At 69.8% G+C, this 18,155-nt stretch overlaps 1 protein-coding gene across 7 annotated transcripts in view; it reads left to right on the forward strand.

Moving 5' to 3' along the window:
• The window catches only part of TNK2 (tyrosine kinase non receptor 2), a 54,643-nt gene that overhangs the window by 24,193 nt on the left and 12,295 nt on the right, over positions 1 to 18,155 (forward strand). For 3 of the 7 annotated variants that reach the window (XM_089780712.1, XM_089780707.1, XM_089780709.1), the window contains exons 2-9: positions 4,419 to 4,596; positions 4,971 to 5,041; positions 6,823 to 7,044; positions 7,447 to 7,599; positions 8,682 to 8,959; positions 9,274 to 9,400; positions 10,230 to 10,376; positions 11,032 to 11,126. In XM_089780712.1, the coding sequence (XP_089636838.1) occupies positions 4,434 to 4,596; positions 4,971 to 5,041; positions 6,823 to 7,044; positions 7,447 to 7,599; positions 8,682 to 8,959; positions 9,274 to 9,400; positions 10,230 to 10,376; positions 11,032 to 11,126 (1,256 nt within the window). In that variant the 5' untranslated portion in view covers positions 4,419 to 4,433. Of the gene's footprint in view, positions 1 to 1,303; positions 1,762 to 4,418; positions 4,597 to 4,970; positions 5,042 to 6,822; positions 7,045 to 7,446; positions 7,600 to 8,681; positions 8,960 to 9,273; positions 9,401 to 10,229; positions 10,377 to 11,031; positions 11,127 to 18,155 lie in introns of those variants that run through there. The other 4 variants (XM_089780708.1, XM_089780710.1, XM_089780711.1 and 1 more) reach the window with 3 other exon arrangements.

Consider the following 18,155-nt stretch of genomic DNA (forward strand, 5'->3'; position numbering starts at 1 on the left):
CTGAATGGGAGCTGGTGCGGTGTGTGTGGGGGGGGAGATGTTTCTCTTGGCTCGTGGGTTCTGTCGGTTAAAGCCGATAGCACTTGGCTCCCCATTAGCAGCACTCAGCTGGGACAGGTTTCTCTGATGTAGGCTCTGCTTCCTTCCTTCCGGGTCATTGGGCAGCAGCCTGGAACCAGGCTCTAGCAGCTCATCCCCAGCTGCTCTGTTCTGCCGTGGCACCCTCCGCGTGGCACCTAACTGGGAGTCACCAGTAGGGGCTGCGGGAGCTTACAGGGCTCCGGTTCTTGGGGAGTCCAGGGCTGGAGGTGTGTGACGCGCTCCTGGTTTCACTGGGGTCGGGGGAGCAGCAGCGCCTCTAGGGCAGAGGTCTCTGGGGCCAAGAGGGTCCCTGGCACAGGGGTGGGGGGAGATCCTTGTGACTCGGCGCTGCCTGCGGGCCCCTCTCGTGCCGTCTGTGTGCTCCGTGGAGGGGGCAGCCGGGGGCCTCTATTCTCAGCCTCCATCTCTCAGCAGGCTGGGGCAGCTGCCCCGTGCGTTGCAGAGCCCTGGCCGCAGACAGAGATCCAGGGGCGAGGGGAGTTTATTGGGTAGTGCCCTCGGGCACTGTGTGCACCCAGCAGCCAGATGCAGGTTCCCATGCACGAGGTGGCACTGGGCAGATGCAGGAGAGTCCCATGTTGACATGGGGTACTGATAAGAGGGTTTTGTATGAGCCCATCACCACGATATCTGGGCCCCTAAAGGCCTTTCCTTGGAGGAGCTAGGGCCTGGGGACACACTGATCCCTGGGGAACTGCAAGGCAGTTCAGTAGCTTACTCCTGTTGGGGAAACTGAGTCACACAGCATTGCTATCGCCGTGCCAGAAATAGAAGCCAGGAGCCCTGACTTTGCAGGGATCACGGCGTGGAGCCGAGCCGCGTTGCAGTACCGGAGCCTGGCCCCCCCAGGACCGCGAACGCTGCGGCTCGGCTAGCCAGGTGGCCACGAGCGGGCGAGCTGTCCCTGTCCCGCTCTGGGCGCAGGGGCCGTGGTGGAGAGATGCCTGGGGGAGGCCTGAAGTCCGGGTGCCTCGCCAGGGGGCTGAGCGAGAGAGCAGGAGCCGCAGCAGCTGTGCGAAATCCCGAGCCAGAGGCCCACCGGAAACAGCCTCTCCAGCGCGCAGTTAAATCTGACCTCTTGGCTGCTGCTCAAAAAGTGCTCCCTGCGAATACCATCGAGTCTCTGTTCCAGCCAAGCCGGCGGCTGGGAGCGAGGGTGGGAGCCAGCCGCCGTGGAACGGAGCGGAGGGGAGGGGGTGGGCGCAAGACGCGCACACAAGCCCTGCAGTGTCCGGCCCGCGGAAGCCGGGATAGCCTCCGCCGCGGGCAGGCAGCAGGGTCGCGGAGCCAGGCTGCGGGGGGCGGCGCTCGGGCAGGACTCGGTGTTTGGGACAGCGGAGCCTGAAAGCGCGGCGCACGGCTGGGGCAGAGGGGGGCGGCTTGATCCGCCGTTTGGAGGAGCCGTGCCCGCAGGGCCCTGGCAGGCTGTCGCCCCCCCCGGGCATGGCACAGGGCCAGCCGGCTGGTCGGGGTGCCCCAGAGAGCCCGTGAGGGGCTGACCTCGGAGGGCAGCTATGTAGGGCCCTTCTGCCACCTGGGCCCCCTCTCGCCAGCTCCGGGGGCTCTTCCCACGGCACCTGGCGCGGCGGCGGAAAGATGCGTCGCTTCGAGGTGCTCCGGCGCTCCTTCCCGTTCCTGGCCCGCTTCCGGGTCTACCGCGTAAGTGGACGTCGGCTCGGTGCCCGTGGGCTCCGCATCCGGCCCCTTCGGCCGGGGGCTGCTCTATCCCGGCCACAGCGGGGCGCAGAGAGCAGGGTGCCCTGGGGGCACATGCTGCCTGGCCCTTCGGGTCTGGCGCCGCCCCGAGCCCTAGACCCTCCCCCTCCCAGCCACGGAGCCCAGATACCCCCACCTGACTCCACCGGCTGCCGGGAGCCCTGCGCCAGCCTGGGCGCCGCCTCCTCCGGGCATCCCTCGCGCCGGGCACGTGTGTGCTCCAGCCTGGCCGTAGGGCGACTGCCCGCCCCCTCCCACAGGAGCTGGGACGCCCTGGCCTGTGCCCGGCCCCTGCTTGCTGCCGGCCGCACCCACCCTCTGTATTTTTAGACCAGGCTACACTGTGGGGAATTTTAATTGTCGGCTGTAACCCAAGAGCGCTGGAGACAGAGCCCAGCCCCAGGCTGTGTCTGCAGATGGCAGTGGGGGGGGGGGCTGTGTTTGGTGGCTCAGATTGGCTGGGACTGACTCCCCAGATTGGAGGTGGGAGGGTGGGGGGCAAAGGGGCGAGGTGCTGGCCCCCGCTGGAGGGGGGAAATGTGGGGCACCGGGCCCCTGCATTCTGCTTCTCGGTCGCTGTGTAGGCCACCCCCCAAGGTGCCAGGCGCTGGGCAGCCCCAGACGGGCCCCACCCCAAAGACCCCAGGGTGGGCGCTGCCGGTGCCCACAGGAGGGCTCTGCCCGTGGGGTGGGTGGGCCGAGGTGGATGCCGGAGCTTGGCTGGGGAGCCGGAGACCCGGCCAGGCCGGAGCTGGAAGCGTCTCTGCCGAGCACCATGGCTGGGAGGGGTGCTGGGGGGGTCTGGGGCGGCGTGAAGGGCAGGGCGGGCGGGAGGCACCGAGGGGCACGTCTGGAGGGCAAGGGAGACCCGACGGCAGAAGCCTCAGCAGGCACCTGACTCCATTGACCTAGGCTGGGCAGCCCCCCCGCACATGTACTGCTGCAGGGGGGCCTGGCGTCGGGCATTGAAGGGCTCGGCCCAGCACAGTGGCCACGGAGCAGCCGAGCTCTGGGGCTGGAGGAGCCTGGGGGCATGGGGTGCAAAGGGACCCCTGCCTTTTCCATCCCCCATCCCTGCTTGCTCCCCACAGCTGCCCAGCCTGGCCCCTAGGCAGCCCTGTTGGCTCTGGCTCGGGCAGGCCTGGGGCTGTGCTGTTCCTGGAGCCGATGCGGGGAGACAGAGCCCATCCCGCCGCGGTTTGTTCCCTGAATATTAGGGAGCTGCTCCCTCCGGGAGTCGGGGCCCCGCACAGCCCGCCCGGGGTCACCCCCTCCGGGAGTCGGGGCCCCGCACGGCCCGCCCGGGGTCACCCCCTCTGGGAGTCGGGGCCCCGCACGGCCCGCCCGGGGTCACCCCCTCCGGGAGTCGGGGCCCCGCACAGCCCGCCCGGGGTCACCCCCTCCGGGAGTCGGGGCCCCGCACGGCCCGCCCGGGGTCACCCCCTCCGGGAGTCGGGGCCCCGCACAGCCCGCCCGGGGTCACGCCCTCTGGGAGTCGGGGCCCCACACGGCCATGGGAAGCGGATCTACCGGGCGTGGCGGGGCCAGGGTGCGTTGGGGCCGGGTGGGCGGCAGGGCACGTGCCAGGCTGCGCTCCGAGCCCCGTCTGTGCCACCGACAAGCTTTGCTGCCGGGCAGAGGGAGGGCGGGACGCCAGTGGGCACCGTGTGCCAGGGACGGCAGCCGGGGGCCCAGGCTGGCATTGCTGCTGCACCAGCGGCTGGCCTGGGCGGGCTCTGAGCCAGGGCTGCCGGGCACTGCCCATGGGGGAGGGGACTGCAGCAGGGCCCCCGACTGCAGCATGCAACAGGCTGGGTGTGAGCACACGGCGGGGGGGAGGGGCTGCTGCTCCCAGCATGCAACAGGCTGGGTGTGAGCACACGGCGGGGGGGAGGGGCTGCTGCTCCCAGCATGCAACAGGCGGGGTGTGAGCACATGGCGGGGGGAGGGGCATGCTGGGCAGCCTGGCGCGTGGCCGTGGGGCAGCGTGGAGCAGTGCCGTGGTGCCTGGCTGGCGGGTGGGGCTCGGGGGCATGGACGGGGCGGTGCCGGCCTGGCCTCGCTGCGCCCGGGAGCTCTCCTGTCTCTAGAGCTGGGCACCCGCCTGGGAGCCACGGGGCAGCCTCTCGTACCCTCGTGGTTGGCGCCCCTCCGTGCCCTGGAGGCTAGTTCTGTAGCGAAATCGCCCCATCCCCAGCCGCCACGTGCTGCCCCGGCCCTAGGCACGTGGTTGCCGGTAGGACAGGGCCTCGGCCTGCTGGGCCCGATCGGGAGTGGAGGATGCAAGCAGCCGACGGGGGTGGAAGGGCAGCTTGCCCAGGGAGGTCTCGGCTTCGACCGGGGTGGCCCTGCCAGCTCTGGGATGGATCCTGTCCCCGGACGAGGCTTCTCCGGGAGCGAGAGCAGACACCTGGACATTTTTGTCCCTTGGCTCTGCCTGTCCCGGGCGGGGCGGGCGCACGGTGCAGCCAGGCCTGCTGCACCAGCCTCCCTGAGCGCCGGACAGGGTGTCCTGGGCGGGAAGGTGGGGCCCAGAGCGCCGTGCGGGGGGGAGGGGTCCCCGCAGGCCGCCCCTCAGCCGGCCCTCGCTGTCCCCGCAGACGCTGCCCTGCAGCATGCAGGCGGAGGAGGGCACGGACTGGCTGCTGGAGCTGCTGGCCGAGGTTCAGCTGCAGCAGTACTTCCTGCGCATCCGCGACGACCTCAACGTCACCCGCCTCTCCCACTTCGAGTACGTCAAGAATGAGGATCTGGAGAAGATCGGCATGGGGCGGCCCGGTGCGTACCGCCTCCCCCCCGCGGCGTGGGGCCCCACTAGCCCCTCACCCCGGCACCGCCTCCCCCGTAAATAATAATGGAGATTGCCTGTCTCCTAGAGCTGGAAGGGACCTTGAGAGGTCATTGAGTCCAGTCCCCTCTCTTCACAGCAGGACCAAGCACCATCCCTGATGAATTTTTGCCCCAAATGGCCTCTGCAAGGATTGAACTCCCAACCCTGGGTTTAGCAGGCCACTGCTCAAACCACTGAGCTATCCCTCTCCCCAGCTCCTCCCAGGGCTGGGTTGGGGGGCGGATCCCCCCGGAGGGGCTAGGGTTAGGGGTGCTGGGGGAGGGAGCGGGGTGCGCCTGGTGACCCTCCTTTGCCCCTTCAGGCCAGCGGCGGCTCTGGGAAGCCGTGAAGCGCCGGAAAGCCATGTGCAAGCGCAAGTCGTGGATGAGCAAGGTAACGGCCCGGGGGCTGGTGGAGCGGGATGCAGAGCGGGCAGCTGGTGCGGCAGCCAGGGGCCATGCGGGCGTCCCCACCGGCCCAGCAGGGCACAGGGCAGTGAAGGCGGGACTCTGGCCCGGTGGCTTTGGATCCGAGCAGCATCCTGCTGCCTCCCGCGGAGAGGGATCTGCAGCCCTGGCCACGGCCTGTGTCCCTGCTCTGGGGGGAGGGAAGCTCCGTGCCCCTCCCTCACCCGAGGGGGCCTGCCCGAGCTGGGGCCGGGGCGTGGGGGGAGTGGGCGGCAGAGAGCCTGCTGGGAAGCGTAGTCCTGCCGCGCTCTGCGGCGCTGTGCAGCTAGCCGGAAGCCGGGCCTGCGTCTCTCTCCAGGGGGGGAGTCCTGCGTGGGAGGAAGGGGCCAGCTCGAGGCAAACGAGGCTGTGGGCCAGGGCTCTGTGAGGTGCCCCCGGGCGGCGCTGGATGCTCCCTGGCGTTCGTGCTGGAGGGGCGGAGGGGAATGGGCAGCGGCTGCCCGGATCGCGAGGGCGGCGGGTCCGTCTGGTGGCCGTGTGCCGGAGCAGGCTGGCTCTGGTGTGCCCCGCAGCTCTCGGAGACAGCGGTCAGACTGGGCTGCGTGTCGCCGGCGCACTGGGGAGCGTGTCTGCCCCAGGGGCCGGCAGAAAGGGCCTTCCCCTGGGATTTGCCTGTGCCCCGGGAAGCCAGAGACGTGTTAATGAGTCCAGTGTGCATCCCTGCCCAGTGCTGTGCGCTCCGGCGCCCTGGAGTGTCACCTCAGGGGGCAGCGATTGTCACCCCCCCCAGCCATATGGGGGCGCTCTCTGGCGCCAGCCACATGAGACCGGGGGGCCCAACGGTGCTGCCCCCTGAGTCAAATGGGCATCTCAGCCAGCCTCCTGCCTGGCCACCATTCCCAAGCTGCGGGCCCTGCTGCTCTCGAGCCCAGCTGGGGCAGAACAGGAGAGTTGGGGTCTGTCAGCAAGGAGCCTGGCATTGCCCTCCCACCCCAGTAAAGGCTGGCCTGGCACCTGTTTGGCTACAGCACAGGCTGGCTCTAGGGAAATGCGGCCACCTCTGGGGTCCAGCCAGCCAGAGCTCATCACAGCAACCCCTGTGGAGTGCGCCCCCTGCTGGGGCACTGCAGCGCAACGTGGGTTCAGCCCTGATCCTCCCTGGTGGACAGGCCTCTTTGCTGTTCCACAGCTGCCGCGCTCCAGCCCAGAGGTGGCTGCATGGGGGGGCTAAGAGCGGTGCTGTGGATTCGTGAGTGCGGGGCACTAGAAAACCGCAGCCAGAGCTAGTGAAGTGCTTAGAGCCACCCGCCCTTTGCCTCCCGCCTGGGCGTTGCTGCCATGCCGCCGCAGGGTGTGACCCTGTTCCTAGGCTCTTCCCCTGCCCTGGGAGCTGGCCCCTCTATGCTGTCTCTGCCCACGCACCAGCCTAAGCTGCCTTTCCCAGCTGCCTTCCTGCTCCCCACCTGCTGGCCCTTTGACGCCCATTACAAAGACTAGTCAGTGCCACTGTTATAGATGGGGAAACTGAGGCACAGAACAGGGACATGAGTCAGAGCTGGGGGTAGAACCCAGGAGTCTAGGTCTAGGTCTGGGTCCTCCCAGTTCTCTGCTGTGACCACTAGGCCGTGCTGCCCTTACCCCTCCTTCCACCGTGGGCTCTGTGCTCCTGGAGCTCGGGGCCAGAGGCAGGTGTGTAGAGGGGCGCCCTGAGGCTGGCAGAAGCACCAGGGCCCGGCTGGTGACCATGCCTCCGTGCCTGCGACCCAGGCCTGTCTGTCTGTCCAGGTGTTCAGCGGGAAGCGCCCCGAGGCGGAGTTCCCACCCCAGCCCAGCTTGCCCGCGCTCTCCACCCCGCCCCCCTCCGAGGAGGGACGGCAGGCCCTGACCTGCCTGATCAGCGAGCAGGACCTGACGCTCTTCGAGAAGCTGGGGGACGGCTCCTTCGGCGTGGTGCGGCGCGGCGAGTGGGCCACGCCCGCCGGCAAGACGGTGAGGGCCGGAGCCAGCAGGAAAGGGGGTGGGCGCAGGGTTACCCGGCTGAGGCTCTCCGCTGGGCCCGGGCAGCCAATCGGGGCCGGCCGGTTTCACTAGCTGCTGGGGCTGGGATCCTAGCTTGCACCCCCCCCCCCCGTCTTGCCTTGGGGTCTCCCCTCATCCCAGGTGCCAGCCTGTTGCCCATCACCCCATAGCTGGGCATGCAGGGGTCTCCTCCTGAGCCCCACCGTCCAGCAACTCTGTGTGAATACAGAGACCGCAGCAAGATCCAGGGTGGATTTCTCCCACCCCCCAATCCTCGGCTTGCCCACTGCTGCAGCCTGCCCCGGAGGGGGCGGATTGGTCCCAGGGGTGGGAGCTGCCCCAGGGCCCTCACTGGCCTGTGTGTCCGGGCAGCTCAGCGTGGCCGTGAAGTGTCTCAAGACGGACGTGCTGAGCCAGCCGGAGGCGCTGGACGACTTCATCCGGGAGGTGAACGCCATGCACTCGCTGGACCACCGCAACCTGATCCGCCTCTACGGCGTGGTGCTCTCCCCCCCAATGAAGATGGTGAGTGCGGAGCGTGGCAGCGTTCGCCCCACGGGCGGCCCAGCCCCACGGGAATGGCCGGGGGCAGCGACTGCCTCTCTGGTGCTGAAAGCTGGCTCCTCTGGGCAGTACGGAGCTCTGTGGCATGGCGGGGCAGGGACGGAGCCGTGGGCCTGGCGTGTGGATGTGCAGGCACAGAGCCCTGTGGCACCGGGGGCAGGGCCGGAGCCGTGGGCCTTGTGTGTGGCTGAGCGGGCACAGAGCCCTGTGGCACCAGGGGGGCAGGGACAGAGCCGTAGGTCTGGCGTGTGGCTGTGCAGGCACAGAGCCCTGTGGCACCGGGGGGCAGGGACAGAGCCGTAGGTCTGGCGTGTGGCTGTGCAGGCACAGAGCCCTGTGGCACCGGGGGGCAGGGACGGAGCCGTGGGCCTGGCGTGTGGATGTGCAGGCACAGAGCCCTGTGGCACCGGGGGGCAGGGACGGAGCCGTGAGCCTCGCGTGTGGATGTGCAGGCACAGAGCCCTGTGGCACCGGGGGGCAGGGACGGAGCCGTGGGCCTGGCGTGTGGCTGCGGGCACAGAGCCCTGTGGCACCGGGGGGCAGGGACGGAGCCGTGGGTCTGGCGTGTGGCTGAGCGGGCACAGAGCCCTGTGGCACCGGGGGGCAGGGACGGAGCCGTGGGTCTGGCGTGTGGCTGTGCAGGCACAGAGCCCTGTGGCACCGGGGGGCAGGGATGGAGCCGTAGGTCTGGCGTGTGGCTGCGGGCACAGAGCCCTGTGGCACCGGGGGGCAGGGACGGAGCCGTGGGTCTGGCGTGTGGCTGCGGGCACAGAGCCCTGTGGCACCGGGGGCAGGGACGGAGCCGTGGGCCTGGCGTGTGGCTGCGGGCACAGAGCCCTGTGGCACCGGGGGGCAGGGACGGAGCCGTGGGCCTGGCGTGTGGCTGTGCAGGCACAGAGCCCTGTGGCACCGGGGGCAGGGCCGGAGCCGTGGGCCTGGCGTGTGGCTGCGGGCACAGAGCCCTGTGGCACCGGGGGACAGGGACGGAGCCGTGGGTCTGGCGTGCGACTGGCACCTGACTTGTCCCTCTGCTGGTCGCCCAGGTGACGGAGCTGGCCCCGCTGGGCTCCCTGCTGGACCGGCTGCGGAAGAACCAGGGCCATTTCCTCATCGCCACGCTGTGCCGCTACGCCGTCCAGATCGCCACGGGCATGGCCTACCTGGAGTCCAAGCGCTTCATCCACCGCGACCTGGCCGCCCGCAACATCCTGCTGGCCTCCAGCCACCTGGTCAAGATCGGCGACTTCGGGCTCATGCGGGCGCTGCCCAAGAACGACGACCACTACGTCATGCAGGAGCACCGCAAGGTGCCCTTCGCCTGGTGAGCCCGCAAAGGGCAGCCCGGTGCCTAGGGCCCGTTAGCTGGGGGTGGCTCTGTGCCCCCCACGCCTCCTCGTGCCTCCAGCGGGCGCCGGGGAAGGCTGGGACGCCTTAGCCCTGGCCCTCACGGCTGAGGGGAAAGGGCAGCAGGGTGGAACCTGTCGGGGCGTCCGTCCTGCCAGCGCCATGCAGCGAGAGCGACGGGGCCCTGTGGGGGGGGACCCGGGAGGACTGGAGGCAAGTGGGGAGCCCCGTTCTGCCAGGTGGGGGGGCTGGCGGAGGCGTCAGTAACTCCGGGAGCCCGTCTCTGCGCAGGTGTGCCCCGGAGAGCCTGAAGACGCGCACCTTCTCGCACGCCAGCGACACCTGGATGTTCGGGGTCACCCTCTGGGAGATGTTCACTTACGGCCAGGAGCCGTGGGTCGGCCTCAGCGGCAGCCAGGTACCAAGCGTACCCCAGGGCCTGGTGTCTCTGGGAAGGGGAGACGCCCCCTGCCCCCCAGGTGTGGGGACTGCTGCCTCGGGCCCAGCCGGCATGGTGCTGTGACCCTCCGGAGGAAGGGTCCTTCCGGGCCTGGTGATGGTTTTCTGCCCCCCTGAGGGAGCCCTGGGAAAACATCCGGCTTGTGCCTGTGGACGCCTGACAGAGTGGGTGCTGGGAGCATCTGTCGGTGCCTCCTGGTAGCCCGGCCCTGGCTCCCCACTCCTGGCTCTGCTGGGCCCTCAGCCCCGACCCACAGCCCCGACCTCCCACCCAGCTCCTGCCCTTTACCAGCAGAGACCCCGACAGTGGCAATAGGCTGAGACATGCCTGATGGGTTCTGGGTTCGAGCAGGGTCCCCAGGCTAGGGGCTGGTCCCGATGCTGTGGGCAGGGAGGCGTGGTGTGGTTAAGGTGGCCGGCACCTGCCCTCCCCGGCCCTGTTCCACTCCCAGGTGCCCCATGCCCTGGCCTGGCCTAGGGGCACCCCGTTGGATTCCTGATGCAGGGCCCCCCACCTGACCCAGCCAACCCATGTCCCATCCCTGGCTAATCTGGCAGCTCGCCCGGCAAGATTCCTCGCTGATGGGGAAGGCCAGGCCCTGTGCAATAACCATTAGCCCTGCCTGCCCTCAGGGCTTTTCTGGCAGGACTGCGCCCCTGCCCTGGCCTGCGGGGGGAATGGGGGGGGTTATCTGCCCAGGGTGCCCAAGTGTGACCCCACCCAGCCGTTCCCTGCCATGGCTGCACCGCCCCCCTGCCCGGAGCCTGACCGCGGCGTCCGCCTGCAGATCCTCCACAAGATCGACAAGGAGGGCGAGCGGCTGCCGCGGCCCGAGGACTGCCCCCAGGACATCTACAACGTCATGCTGCAGTGCTGGGCGCACAAGCCTGAGGACCGGCCCACCTTCGTGGCCCTGCGCGACTTCCTGCTGGAGGTAGGGGGGTGGGGGCAGCCGGCCCTGCAGTGTGGGGATCCAGCCCCCCCATTGCCACGTGGCCCAGGTGTCACCCCTGGGACTGAGCGCCAAATACGGGCCGAGCTGCTTGGGACTTTGGTTCCCTAGGAGACGGGGCCTAGGTGCAGAGCCTGGTGCTGGCCGGAAGGAGCCCCAGGGGCTCTGCCCCTTCCTGCCGGCCCCACGCTCTGCAGAGCTGGGGGTGGCGTGTCCCCGGGGGGCCCCAGGCTGAGGGGGAGCAGTGCATGCTGGACCCGTGCTGTCCCTATGGCAGCTGTGGCCAGGCTGCACTGCGCCCCCCTTCCCCAGCCTGCACCCTGAGCTCAGGTGGGGGGAGGGATTCGACTCGGCTGCCGGCCGCAGCCCCATGGGCCTTTAGCAAGGAGCCGGCTCTGCCCAGCCGGGGGGAGGGGATTCTGGCCATGGGGCTGGCCTGAGCTCAGGGGAGGGGGCTGGCGGCTCGGGGCTGGCTGGGGCCGCCGCTTCCAGTCCTGAGAGTTGGCTGCAGCAGGCAGGTGCCTGGCCTGGCCACGTGGGGCCCAGGGCTCTGGGTCGGGGTGTCTGCCTGCAGGCCCAGGGGCGGGTCAGACCCAGCCGTAGCCTGGCCGGCCCTGAGCCCGTCTCTGCCCCCCAGGCCCAGCCCACGGACATGAGGGCCCTGCAGGACGTGGAGGAGCCGGAGAAGCTGCACATCCAGATGAACGACGTCATCACGGTCATCGAGGGCAGGTATTGTCCAGAGAGTCCTGGGGGGCTCCATCGCCGGCCCCTCCCCCACCCCCAGCTGGCCCCTCCCCCACCTTGCTCCCCTCAGCCCGGTCCCTGGGGGGCTCCATCGCCGGCCCTTCCCCCACCCCCAGCTGGCCCCTCCCCTCCTTGCTCCCCTCAGCCCGGTCCCTGGGGGGCTCCATCGCCGGCCCTTCCCCCACCCCCAGCTGGCCCCTCCCCCACCTTGCTCCCCTCAGCCCGGTCCCTGGGGGGCTCCATCGCCGGCCCTTCCCCCACCCCCAGCTGGCCCCTCCCCCACCTTGCTCCCCTCACTGTCCCTGGGGGGCTCCATCGCCGGCCCTTCCCCCATCTCCTGGCTGCTCCGCCTCCCCCCCAACGCTGTCCCTGGGGGGCTCCATCGCCAGCCCTTCCCCCACCCCCAGCTGGCCCCTCCCCCCCTTGCTCCCCTCAGCCCTGTCCCTGGGGGGCTCCATCGCCGGCCCTTCCCCCATCTTCTGGCTGCTCCGCCTCCCCCCCAGCGCTGTCCCTGGGGGGCTCCACCACAGGCCTTTCCCCCATTCCCAGCTGTCCCTGCCCCCAGCCTGCTCCCCTCAGCCCCATCCATGGGGGGGTTCCACCGCCAGCCCTTCCCCCCCCATCCCGTCTGCCCCCCCGCCCCCTCCCACACACACTCCCCTCAGCCTCTTTCCTGGCTCGAATCCACCACTGGCCCTTCCCCCACCCATGCTCTCCGTGTCCCCCTTCCCTCCCCGGCGCACCGAGTGCCTGTGGCCCCAGGGGGCGGGGACCCTGGCTGTGCCCCCCAGGAATGTGGCCTGGCCCGTCTGTGCATGTCCCCAATGGCCGCCGGCCGTACCAGGCGCCATGACAGCTCCTGTCTGCTCCAGCTCTGAGGGCTGGAATCACAGGCAGCCTGTGGGGGGCCATGGCAGGGCCGGGGGAGCCCAGGGGCTGGGGGGCCATGGCAGGGCTGGGGGAGTCCAGGGACTGGGGGGCCATGGCAGGGCCGGGGGAGTCCAGGGACTGGGGGGCCATGGCAGGGCCGGGGGAAGCCCAGGGGCTGGGGGGCGATGGCAGGGCTGGGGGGAGCCCAGGGGCTGGGGGGCCATGGCAGGGCCGGGGGGAGCCCAGGGGCTGGGGGGGGCGATGGCAGGGCTGGGGAGCCATGGCAGGGCTGGGGGGAGCCCAGGAGCTGGGGGGGGTGATGGCAGGGCTGAGGGGAGCCCAGGGGCTCGGGGGGGGGTGATGGCAGGGCCGGGGGAGCCCAGGGGCTGGGGACCACGGCAGGGCTGAGGCTATGGGGGACGCTGGCCCTGCCCTGGGCCTCCCCCACTGCGCTGCTCCTTGCTATCCTGGTGCTCGGGGGGGCACTGGCGCTGTCTGGTATGAGGCTCCTCCCTCTGCCACAGGTGGGGAAACTGAGGCCTAGCGAGGCTAAGGGCTGTGCCCTTGGTCCCCCAGCAAGTCAGTGGCAGAGCTGGGCCCAGAGTCCTGCCTCCCAGCACCCGTGCTCCGACCACTGAGCCCTGCTCCCTCCATGACTGAGAAGCCAGCCCCCAGGGCCCAGCGAGCGCCCGTGGTGCCAGGCCACGGAAGGTCTGTGGGGCCCCGTCCCTCTGGTGCAGGGTTCGGTCCCCGGTTCCACGCTGGGAGCCAGGGCGCTGCGTTGCCTTGCTCCGCCCCCCGCCCTGGGTGAGTCAGTCCCCGACTGCCTCTGCACTTGTTAGTTTGCCCTCGTTTGTGTCCTGCCTGAGAGCTGCCATCGGCACACCCGCCCCCGCGGCCGCTCCCGCTGCCCACGGCCTCTGAGCCGCCCCGAGCAGGAAGCCACGCCAGGGCCAATCGGGGACAGCTTCCCCGAACTGAGCCACAGGGCCGGGACCCTTGCTCCTTCATTAGCCCCCGCGGGGAGGGGCCCGGCTGCCCCAGGCCCCCCTGCGCCCTGGGTCAGTGGCTTATCGGTGGGTAAACAGAGGCACCGAGCGATAAGAGGGACTGAAATGGAGCTGGGATCGCGTCGCTCCCGGAGCCTCCGCCTGCTTTGCGGCTGTCCTGCCCCCACACAGGTAGGGGTCGAGAGACCCCATCACTGGGGTCTGAGCAGGGATCTGGCCCTGCCCATCCCAGGAGGCCCGCCGTGGGGGGCTGGAGCAAGGACGGGGCGTTTGGAGAGGCTCCAGGAATGCTGAGCTCCTAGGGCGAGTAAAAGGGGTGAGCTGGGGGGAATAATGGTAGAGGGGGAATAGTGCGGAGGAGCTCAGCACGGGGGGGCAGAGGGCTAAAGGAAGGGGGGTCGGCTAGATGGCAGAGTGGGCCCGGAGATGGAGAACCCTCCGAGTGGTGGGCAGAGAGCAGCCCAAGGGGCGTGACTCATTACAGTGCATTGGGTGGTACCCGCCCATGGGTGTGTGTGGGGGGACACGCTTGTGACTAGACCCCCCGATACAGACTCTGAATCCTACCACCCCCCCGAATCTGAGCCTCTCTTCCCCCCTCTGCTCTGCTCCCCCGCCCAAGGCAGGGGATCTTGAGTGCCTGAGTCCCCCGCCCCCCGGGCTCTCCCCAGGGCCGTGCCGTTCGTCACGGCAGCGGGGATGAATCAGGCAGGGCTGTGTATCTTTAGGGACCGGCAGTGACTCCTGCCCGAGGGCTGGCCGTGTCATTGCAGGGCGGGATTCGTCAGCGGAGCCGGAGTGGAGGGTGTAGCTCATGCCGAACCAGTGTGTGCACGCCGCCCCGATTGCATCATGGGCTGGGGCCGGGGCTGAGCCGCGCCGCCTGCCAGAGCCAGAGCAGTCAACCACTTCCAGGCAGACGCTCTGCGGGCCACACGCCGGGAGCACGGTGGCCCCGGCGCAGGGCTCGGCGCGGCTCGGCTGCCCACCCGCAAGGAGGACGGCGTGAGGAGCTGGTCCGGCGCGTGCTGCACCCCCCGGGAGACTGGACGGCCCCGTCTGAGGTGACACGCCAGCTCTCCGGCTGCCCGGGGACGCGGGCTGGGGGTCTGCTCGCTGCCGCGGGGGCGTAGGTGGGTCGGGGGGCCGACTGGGGGCTCAGCGTGTGCGTGAAAGAGGCAGAGGGCAGAGCGCAGCAGCGGGGTTGGGAGCGTCTGTGTTCTCGTTGCAGTGACCCTTGGGGAGCAGGGGGCCCAGCCCGTGCCTCAGTTTCCCTCGTGAAAGGGAGGGGCCACGCTGGGCAGTGGGAAGGGTGAAGCTGTTACCCGGGGAAAGAGAAGCATCTTAGCAGTGCTAGTCGCCCAGGGCTGCCTTTGCCATGGGACCCCACTCAAAGCTGGGGGGACTAGTGGGGAGGGCACGGGACCGGGAGCCTGGAGCCTAGAGCACTAGTCCTGCCTCCGCCGCTAGTTTGCCGAGTCACTTTGGACAAGCCACTTGCCTGCTCCGTGCCTCAGTTTCCCTGTTTGTGACAGGGGAATAACTGCCCCCCCCGCCCTCTTGCCTCCCGCTGGGGATTCTGGGCCGTACAGAAATCAGTAGCTGCCAGCCTGTGGGGCTAAAGAGAACCCCCCACAGAATGACAGCGCGCAGTGTGATGAGTTGTGTCTGTCCTCAGCCCTGCTCCATCGCTCGGGGAAACGGTTCCCACAAGCCCCGGAGAGCTGCATGGACAGCGGGACCTACTTCAAACGCATTTGCTCTGGGCTAGTGCCCATGCTGGGAAATAGCTCCCTCTGTAAATATAGCAGGACCTACCTTAAAGCCCATTAGGTTCTCGCTTTCGTGGCCCTAACCCCCCCCCCCCCGTGGTAGCCACGCAGGCAGCGAGTCCCGCCACCCCTCTGGCGCTAGATGGGCCCGGGGAGAGGGGTTCCAGAGCGGAGGGTGCTCCTGGCCGCAGGGCACTCAGCCCTGGAGGGCGGGGGAGAGCTGGGAAGCCGGCAGGCAGAGCCGCAGGGGCCTGGCAGAGGGCTGCCCTGCTGGGGAGCGGTGTCCCCAGACAAGGGAGGAGGCGCTGGTGCCAGCAGCTTGCCAGGGGTCCCAGCGCTGAGTAATATCCTGGGCCCCAGACCGGAGCCGGAGCCGGGGCTGGGCCGGGAGGCAGAGCCGTCGGTAAACAGGAAAAGGGCTGAGCCGGGGCTGCCGTGAGTCACAGGTAGTTCCCAGAAACGCTGCGGCTCAGCCGTGTGGGCAGGGATCCTGGGGCCCCCGCCCTCAGCAGCCAGGGAAGGGACCTGCGGAGCCAGTCCCTCTCGTTGAAAATAGCCCCCCCAAAGCTGCACCAGAGGGCCTGTGTCCTGCCCCCTGGGGCGGCGAGGAGACTGCTGCTCACAGGGTGGTGTTGATGGCCCCGCTCGGAGCTGGGCCCTAGGGGGTGCCGGCAGGGGGGTCGCTAGGAGATGCCGACGGCAGGGCGATGCTCAGGGCGCTGCCAGGTGTGGGGCTCGGATGGGGGCACTTTGCCCTAAAGACAGCGCTGGCTGCAGTCCCCGTGTGGTGCTCAGGGCGCTGCACTGCAGGGAGTCAGTAGGGGGCGCTGTGGGGGGCTGCATGACAGACAGTGGGGGCTCAACAGGGGGTGCTGTGCTGCAGGGAGTGGGGGTCTGTGGGGGCAGTCAGGTGTCAGCCCACCTCCTGGCCAGACCCACGTGGGGTGTTGGCACACGGCCCCCCGAAATCCCCTCGCGGTTTCACTGCCCTGCATTGCTGTGCTAAGCAGCTGCAGCCTTCCACCCCAGAGCTGGGCGCAGCAATGTACAGTGTGTGCAGCACTTCGGGGTCCGCCCTGGCCCCCGACCTGCCTGGCCGCTGAGCCTCCCTGCTGAGCACCGCTTGGTCAGGGGGCGATGGCCGCGCTCAGCCCCGCGTTGGTGTCCTCGGCCAGATTCCGGTCGGCCCCTCTTGCCAGAGGCGCGCGCTCTGCTTGGTTGTCGCAGGGTCGGCCCCGGAGGCCGCTTTGTTATTTAGGGTTGCCACTCGCAGTAGTTAAAAAGGCACCAACAGGGAATCCCAGCCAATACAGACGTGCCCAGCCTCTGCCAGATCCCAGGCTTGGCAGACCGGTAAAGCCAGGAATTCAGGCGCTAGATGCAGCCTTAGGAGGTTCAGGTGCTCGGTGCGGTGCTAGGGGGTTCAGGTGCTAGATGCGGTGCTGGGGGGTTCGGGCGCTAGGTGCGGTGCTGGAGGGTTTGGGTGCTAGGTGCAGCACTGGGGGGTTCGGGCGCTAGGTGCAGCACTGGGGGGTTCGGGCGCTAGGTGCGGTGCTGGGGGGTTCGGGCGCTAGGAATGGTGCTGGGGGGTTCAGGCGCTAGATGCGGCGCTGGGGGGTTCAGGCGCTAGGTGCGGCGCTGGGGGGTTCAGGTACCAGTTGCGGCTCTGGGGGGTTCAGGCGCTAGGTGCGGCGCTGGGGGGTTCTGGCGCTAGATGCGGCGCTGGGGGGTTCAGGTGCCAGTTGCGGCTCTGGGGGGTTCAGGCGCTAGGTGCGGCGCTGGGGGGTTCAGGCGCTAGGTGCGGTGCTGGGGGGTTCAGGTACCAGTTGCGGCCCTGGGGGGTTCAGGCGCTAGGTGCGGTGCTGGGGGGTTCAGGCGCTGGGTGTGGTGCTGGGGGGTTCAGGCGCTAGGTGCGGCGCTGGGGGGTTCAGGTGCCAGTTGCGACTCTGGGGGGTTCTGGCGCTAGGTGTGGTGCTGGGGGGTTCGGGCGCTAGGTGCGGTGCTGGGGGGTTCAGGTGCCAGTTGCGGCTCTGGGGGGTTCGGGCACTAGGTGCAGCGCTGGGGGGTTCGGGCGCTAGGTGTGGTGCTGGGGGGTTCGGGCGCTGGGGGGTTCAGGCGCTAGGTGCGACACTGGGGGGTTCAGGCGCTAGGTGTGGTGCTGGGGGGTTCGGGCGCTGGGGGGTTCAGGCGCTAGGTGCGACACTGGGGGGTTCAGGCGCTAGGTGCGGTGCTGGGGGGTTCAGGCGCTAGGTGCGGTGCTGGGGGGTTCGGGCGCTAGGTGCGGCACAGGGGGGTTCTGGCGCTAGGTGTGGTGCTGGGGGGTTCGGGCGCTAGGTGCGGCACAGGGGGGTTCTGGCGCTAGGTGTGGTGCTGGGGGGTTCAGGCGCTAGGTGCGGTGCTGGGGGGTTCGGGCGCTAGGTGCGGCACAGGGGGTTCTGGCGCTAGGTGTGGTGCTGGGGGGTTCGGGCGCTGGGGGGTTCAGGCGCTAGGTGCGACACTGGGGGGTTCAGGCGCTAGGTGCGGTGCTGGGGGGTTCTGGCGCTAGGTGCGGCGCTGGGGGGTTCAGGCGCTAGGTGCGGCACTGGGGGGTTCAGGCGCTAGGTGCGGTGCTGGGGGGTTCAGGTGCCAGTTGCGGCTCTGGGGGGTTCTGGCGCTAGGTGCGGCGCTGGGGGGTTCAGGCGCTAGGTGCGGCACTGGGGGGTTCGGGCGCTAGGTGCGGCGCTGGGGGGTTCAGGCGCTCGGTGCGGCGCTGGGGGGTTCGGGCGCTAGGTGTGGTGCTGGGGGGTTCGGGCGCTAGGTGCGGCGCTGGGGGGTTCAGGCGCTAGGTGCGGCGCTGGGGGGTTCAGGCGCTAGGTGTGGCGCTGGGGGGTTCAGGTGCCAGTTGCGGCCCTGGGGGGTTCAGGCGCTAGGTGTGGTGCTGGGGGGTTCAGACGCTAGGTGCGGCGCTGGGGGGTTCAGGCGCTAGGTGCGGCGCTGGGGGGTTCAGGCGCTAGGTGCGGCACTGGGGGGTTCGGGCGCTAGGTGCGGTGCTGGGGGGTTCGGGCGTTAGGTGTGGTGCTGGGGGGTTCGGGCGCTAGGTGCGGCGCTGGGGGGTTCGGGCGCTAGGTGCGGCGCTGGGGGGTTCAGGCGCTAGGTGTGGCGCTGGGGGGTTCAGGTGCCAGTTGCGGCCCTGGGGGGTTCAGGCGCTAGGTGTGGTGCTGGGGGGTTCAGACGCTAGGTGCGGCGCTGGGGGGTTCAGGCGCTAGGTGCGGTGCTGGGGGGTTCAGGCGCTAGGTGCGGCACTGGGGGGTTCGGGCGTTAGGTGCGGTGCTGGGGGGTTCGGGCGCTAGGTGCGGCGCTGGGGGGTTCGGGCGCTAGGTGTG

This window comes from Pelodiscus sinensis, chromosome 10, assembly GCF_052426305.1.
Source record: "Pelodiscus sinensis isolate ZL-2025 chromosome 10, ASM5242630v1, whole genome shotgun sequence".
Taxonomy (NCBI): domain Eukaryota; kingdom Metazoa; phylum Chordata; order Testudines; family Trionychidae; genus Pelodiscus; species Pelodiscus sinensis.